This window comes from Rissa tridactyla, chromosome 1 (genome assembly GCF_028500815.1).
Source record: "Rissa tridactyla isolate bRisTri1 chromosome 1, bRisTri1.patW.cur.20221130, whole genome shotgun sequence".
Classification (NCBI taxonomy): Eukaryota; Metazoa; Chordata; class Aves; order Charadriiformes; family Laridae; genus Rissa; species Rissa tridactyla.
Window position 1 is genome coordinate 14400309 of NC_071466.1, and position 6551 is coordinate 14406859.

The window sequence follows — 6551 nt, forward strand, 5'->3', positions numbered from 1 at the left end:
CTCTGGTCCTGTCATTATTCACCTGGGAGAAGAGGCCAACACCCACCTCTCTCCAACCTCCTTTCAGGGAGTTGTGGAGGGCAATGAGGTCTCCCCTCAGCCTCCTCTTCTCCAAGCTAAACATGCCCAGCTCCCTCAGCCTCTCCTCAGATGACCTGGTCTCCAGACCCCTCACCAGCCTGGTAGCTCTCCTCTGGACACACTCCAGCACTTCAATGTCCCTCTTGTACAGAGGGGCCCAGAACTGAACACAGTACTCCAGGTGAGGCCTCACCAGTGCCGAGTACAGAGGCACGATCACTTCCCTGCTCCTGCTGGCCACGCTATTCCTGATGATAGGTGACATCTGATGAAAAGATGACTTTCCTGATGAAAAGATGACATCTGAAATTATTACTGGGGGTACTTGGAGCTGTAACTTTCTTTTTTCAAAGAAAACATTTGATGAGCTCTTCACATTACTAATTACCTGAGAAGTCCTGGTTTCTTCAGTTGTAGAAGGTATTAATTAGTTTTACACACCCACACACACCCCCAGCGTAAGATAACGGGGATGGCTCCAGTCTTCAGTTCTCAATGTCTTTGTCAGTCATTTGCACACTGTGAGCAAAGTCTGTTACTTGTCATCGCCCATCCTTTCCGATCTAGGTCCGCAAAGCTTCTTTTTAAAGACAAAAAACCCAATAAAAAAACCAAACACCAAAACCAAGACCCCATCTCTGATGAAACTGGTGCACTGTTCTAACCAGATCCAGTTTCTGCTTCATCCTAGGGCAGGGTACCTGTTTCTCTTTGCGTGGCGGGGTACGAGCAATGCAACGGGGACTTAGGTCTGTTCCTTAAAATGGGGACTTAGATCTTGACAAGGGCAAAACCTTCCAGTGTGCTATTATTGAACAAGTGGTTGGGAAGTCTGCTTTTCCTCATGGATTTGCTTACTATGCCTGTTTTGTGTTGGAAAAGAACAAAAATATTTTTTTGCTGCGAGAGCAATACTTTTTTTCCATTTTCCAATGTTTGAGCTCTTTTGTCTCTTACGTGTTTTTTCTGTATTGGAGTGTCAATATTCTTCATTTATCTGCTATTCTGTTGTTTTTCTATTGACTTCAATAAAACTACACTTGATTTACCCCAATAAGAGGGAATCCAATCTTACTATTGGACTATTTTAGAGTATTACTAGGTTTCTGTGAAATTTGAGGTTGGTGAATGTTGCAGCATCTGATTTATGTGATTTATGTTTTTCTTTTCTCTCTCTTTCAGTTTGTGGGAAATATCTGAAAGCCACTTTAAATACCCAATTGTAGAGCAGTACCTGAAGACGAAGAAGAATTCCAAATGCTTAATAATTAAATACATTATTTGCCGTTTGCTCACGCTAGTGATTATTTTCATTGCATGCCTCTACCTGGGCTACTACATTAGCCTCTCCTCTTTGAGTGATGAGTTTCTCTGCACTATCAAAACTGGGATCTTAAAGAATGACACAACTGTTCCAGAAGTGGTTCAGTGCAAGCTTATTGCTGTTGGTGTCTTCAAGGTACTCAGCTATATTAACCTGCTAGTCTATCTTCTAGTGATGCCACTGGTAGTGTATGCAATGTTTGTTCCATGGAGGTGGAATTCAAGTGTCCTCAAAGTGTATGAAATCCTGCCAACTTTCGATGTTCTGAAACTCAAGTCAAAGTGTTTTGATGACTTAAGCCTTTACCTCCTCTTTCTTGAGGAAAACGTGAGTGAACTTAAATCATTTAAATGCCTCAAAGTGCTGGAGAACATTGCGGTTTCTGAGAAGTTCGATGTCATGCAACTTTTGGTAAACCTTGGTACTATTAAGACAGATACCGTGGATGGGAAGCCAGGGACAGCTGTGTTGGAGAAGCCTGGAGAAACAACTACAGAAGAGCTGGAAAAAAATGCAACAGAGCTACAAGGTAAGGTGACCTGCTCTTTCTTTAAAAAGAAAAATCAAAGAAAGAAACACCACAAAAACACCACATCCCAACCTGCTGGTATAGAGAGATAAGGAATCCATTAAACCAAAAAAATCATTCACACAACACAAAGCAGGTTTTATCTAGACGTGTAGTCCTAGATAAAACATTTTAATATATTCTCCAAGAAAATGGACCTGCTTAGACCTTGCTATGTTGTCTGCAGTATAACTGCTATGGCTTCACATGTGTGCCAGGAGATTGGGGTGTTGCAGGTCTGTGGCACAGGCTCTCTTAAGGTGGTGGTCCTTGCTGACATCTCTGCTGTAGTAGTAAGAGGCTTCAGCCGCCTGAACTCGAACTCCTTAAGACCACCTACACAGTAGAAGAGCACTAGATCGTTCCACAGAAGGTTGTGCTTGAAGAAGCTCCAGTGAGAAAGCTGGTGGTTTCAGGACATTTGTTTTTCAGACATTAGCTCAAAAGAGTAGTAACTGCTGCTTCTGCTTTTAATTCAGGCTTGGGCAGAAATCTTAGATGAATGTAAAAATAAGTCTTGATGCTCAGAAATGCCACTGGTGGAGGAACAGAACATGACAAAAGAAGGGAAGTGGAACCGGGGCCAGTGAACGTGCTCCTTCTCTTTCTTATGCAGAGAGAAAGGGAGGTTGACTGTAAAGTGGTTTTTGCCAAAATGGTCTGAGTCGGTCTGGATTGGTGCAGCTGTTGCCAGAATATTCCCACCAGACATGATCGGCTCTGAGCAATCGCTGCTACACAAGATGTAATCTCAGATTCTGTGCTAAAAAATGTGGCGTACGTTAAATGTGATTCCAATTCCCTCCTCAAGTACAGAATTAGAGAAGAAAAGCCAAATATCGAGGGAGAGGCATAAAGGGATGGAAAGGCTTTCTTGCCATTTGATGTGAGCATGGCCGCTGTCGTAGCTGTCCCCACAGAAGCAGCAGGACACCAGTGCCTGCATCCCCTGAATGACGGAGCTGAGACTCTGTTGGCTGCCTCGTCACAAAGTCCTTCACTCATGAAAGTGAAAATGCTTTAAAACGCTTAGCAGCTGACCTGAGTGGGCGAGCACAGTGCTGAGGGCAAGTTAAAGAACTGTTTCAAAGGCAGGAAAAAAGTTAAATCTACTTTCTCTTCAGAAAGCTGTGCCCTGTGCTTAATAAAAAAGAAGCAGCGGCATCCAGAGGGTAACTGTTCCTCTGTGCTTCAGTCAAGCAGTTCTGGTAGGCAGAGGTTTGGAGGAGAAGTCAATTTACAACAGTGGAATTCAGAACAAACAAGCAAAATTGTTTTCAAACTAGAAGAAGCTCTTCTGGCAGCCAGCTCTCGTACAGCAGTTTGGAGTGATTCTGACAGAAAATAGTTTTCCTCTTAAATGTGTGCCTTTTTGAAATTACAGGTGGGTGGGTTTTGGGAGGAGGATTTAAGAGCCCAAGGTGGGGATCTCTGCTCAAGGAGCTGAAAAAGCTAATAGAAAATCTGACTCGTTTTTATCTGAAAGCAGAACTTTTGAGATTGTTTTCATCTCATAAAAACACTTCAAAGACTTGTTTTCCTCCAGAGAGGAACAAAGTCATGCTTGAAGCTCTGTTAAAACGCGTTGCAGGAAGAAGCCGCTGTTTCATGGCCAGCTGCAGGTGGTGCAACTCTCTCCTTCTGCGGGGCTGCAGCTGCGAACTTCACCGCTCGTCAGCAAAGCTTTGCCTGTGGCTCATCGTCTTTTCTTCTGTCACTAGTGGCATCAGCGTGTTTTAATTAGTAACGGTGTTAACAAACCAGTGGTAGATGCCGACTGTGGACCGTGAGGGTGGGAGATGCTGCAGGGCATCCTGCTGCTGGGTGCTCCTGGTGGCAGTTCCTTCGTAAACGAGAACGTGTCGCGTGGTTTGGTGGCCCTTTCACTTCTAAAGGTTTACTTTCTCTTTAGTTTTGACAGACCACAACGCAAGTGGCAACACGAGTCCGAGAGAAGATAAAAGACTTCGCCAAAGACTCGTGGATTCCTCATGCTGATGCCTCCCCACCGCAGCAGGCAGGAGCTCGGTGCTGCAGGAGGCCTTCTCCTCCGCCCTGGCTGCGCTCAACGCAAGGTGCTGCTCTTGGAATGCAACCGTCTCAAGGGCCTGACAATTCCCCAGAGGCCGAACTGGTTTACAGACTACTTGTTGTGTAATACTCAGCAATCATGTACCTGAGAAAGCATGTTGTAGACTTTCATTATTTATTAAAAATAAAAAACCAACAACACCACACAAGGAACAAGAACAAAATATTTCTATCGTGAGTAACAAGTGACACGCATTGAATGCAATCGAAGCTGGCAGCAGGAAGGAGCCCGAGATGTCTCCGTTAGCCATCTCAACAGTGATGTCTGGGATTAGTTTACTTGGCACTGATGGAAGAGAAGCTACAAATAGGCTTAGTACAAGGGGGTATTGTAAACGTTAGAGATTTTGAATTTTCTACATATTCATAAATTAAAAACAATGTCTTTTTTTTACAAAATGTAATGATATGTAAACTCAGTGTTAGTTTAATTCCTATTTCTCAGTTGTTTCGGTCTTCTTGACTAACAAATCCGCCTTGGAGTTTGGACTGAAGATCAGTGAAGTTGGTTCCAATTTTGTGACGGTTTGTAGAAGCGGTTTTGTAATGTTTGTACGTGTGGAATTTGTTTCAACGTGTTTGTAGTATCAAATGCAATATTAGTTGTGCTGTCTTCCAAAACCCGCTTGAGAAGACGGTCTTACTTGTATTACAGTAGCACCGGAGTGCCTCGGCAGAGCCAAGCGCCTGGCAGCCCAAGTGAGGTAGTTATAAATACGATGACGATGTTCTCCCTGCACGGTCTGTCACTTAATTTTAATTAAAGATAAGATGCTGAAGTGGGTTAGAACAGACAAAAGAAGGGGAAGCATTTGTGAATTGGAAAACTGCCCTGGTTTGTTGTTGTACTGTCTGGGGAGAGTAGCATTCAGCTTTAATGTCGGCCCCCCTGCCCAGGACCTCTGCCTTCAGTTAACATTAAAATGACCATCGTCTTGAATTTTAGATACAAGGAGGGGTGGGGGTTTAACCACCACAGCGGCAGTGTGTATCTTTCACAAATGTGGTTTTTTCCATGCTGTCCACGTAACTGAAATGTCTTGCCTGTCACCTCTCGCAATGCGTCTTTTTAGACAAAGGAGCACCTCTTTTATGGCTAGGTAGGACTTCCATTTTCCAGTTCCTCTGTGTCACCCGCTGTTGCGTTCTCGACTGTTAGCATTCTCCGTACGGATGAGGATGAGGGCGGGGAAAAGAAGTAATGGGCGTTACCACCTTTGCACAGAACTACTCGTGTGCTGCAGCTGATTTCAAAGAAATAAAGTACCTACTTGGAGGTGGCAGCTGTTGTTCAACAAGTGGAACCCGAGGTGCTGCCATGCTATAGTTTGTGCTAGAGTTACAAGAACTCTTTGGTTATTATATGGCTTTCAGCTAAGACGAGCCTTATTTAAAAGAAAGTCTTTAAAGCCATAGTATTATCCTACCTCTGCACAGGGCAGTAGCGCAGCTGCCATTCTCATGGCTGTTGCATCACCAGCAAGAAACAGGGCTGGGGTTGGATAGTGGTGATCCGAACTGCTCAGTTTTACTGCCGTGCGTCTCCCAGCAAACCCACAACCCCTCTGGCCTATTCTAGATTGCCTGGCTGTGCTGATGTGTTGCCGATGGTCCTTTACAAGTGGGTAATGCAGGTGCACATTGTCCATCGCGTCTGTTGAGCAAGGAGCTATAGTGCAATACTAAGATTTTGTGACGTGGACGTGTTTGAACTGTTTGATGTAAGTAGGGATCTCCGTCGAAGCTCCTGAAAGCAACGTGTTCTTGTTTCTTGTTGCATATGAACCTAACTTTTTACTAATTCCCCTTTTGTATTTAAAAATATGACTTGCTGCAGTGAATCTCTCATTGTCTTCTAAAGTGCTCAATAAAATATGTATCCGTTCTTCTTGATTATTTAAATAAAATCAATTTTGTGGACTACAGCAATGTTAGTGACTGAAGGTTCCAGGAACAGTCGCATGTCGCCATCTGGAAACCTGTAGTGCAATACATGTGGTCTGATGCTAAACCCTGAGCAAGCTCTTTGGACGGTAGTTATAATTGTGTTCTTTTAATTTTTGTTCTCGTAAAACTGTCAGAGCAACATGAATTGGTTCAAAATCTATTTAACCTTTAAAAACTGTTGAGAAAACATCAGCACACGATAAACAGCTTGTCTATTGTGCGACTCACTATCTAAAAATTGGCAACAATCTCAGCGTGTTTGAGCTTTTCAGCTGTATCTCGCTCTTTTAGAATGTGTTGCTGCAACTGCCCGGCTCAGTTCTACTTGTGCCATTTTAGTGGCACCGCGCCTTCTGTATTTTGCCCTTTTTGAAAGATGAGCTAAATTCCAATTTAAGTCTTAAGGAAAAGAGTCCATCCTCAGCCTCTTCATCACTACACTTTTTCTAGAAGCAGTTACATCCGTCTGTCTTTTTTTAAATACCCCAGGAAGAAAAATGGCAATTGTTGAGGTTCAGGTTTGGTCTGTGCCGTCCTTTG

General features: G+C 43.6%; 1 protein-coding gene across 1 annotated transcript in view; it reads left to right on the forward strand.

The window, feature by feature from the left end:
* PANX1 (pannexin 1) overlaps window positions 1–5977 on the forward strand; it is a 29910-nt gene extending 23933 nt beyond the window's left edge. The window contains exons 4-5 of the mRNA XM_054188028.1: window positions 1264–1934; window positions 3886–5977. Of these exons, the coding sequence (XP_054044003.1) occupies window positions 1264–1934; window positions 3886–3971 (757 nt within the window). The 3' untranslated portion in view covers window positions 3972–5977. The remainder of the gene's footprint in view (window positions 1–1263; window positions 1935–3885) is intronic.
* Window positions 5978–6551: the final 574 nt, after the last annotated feature.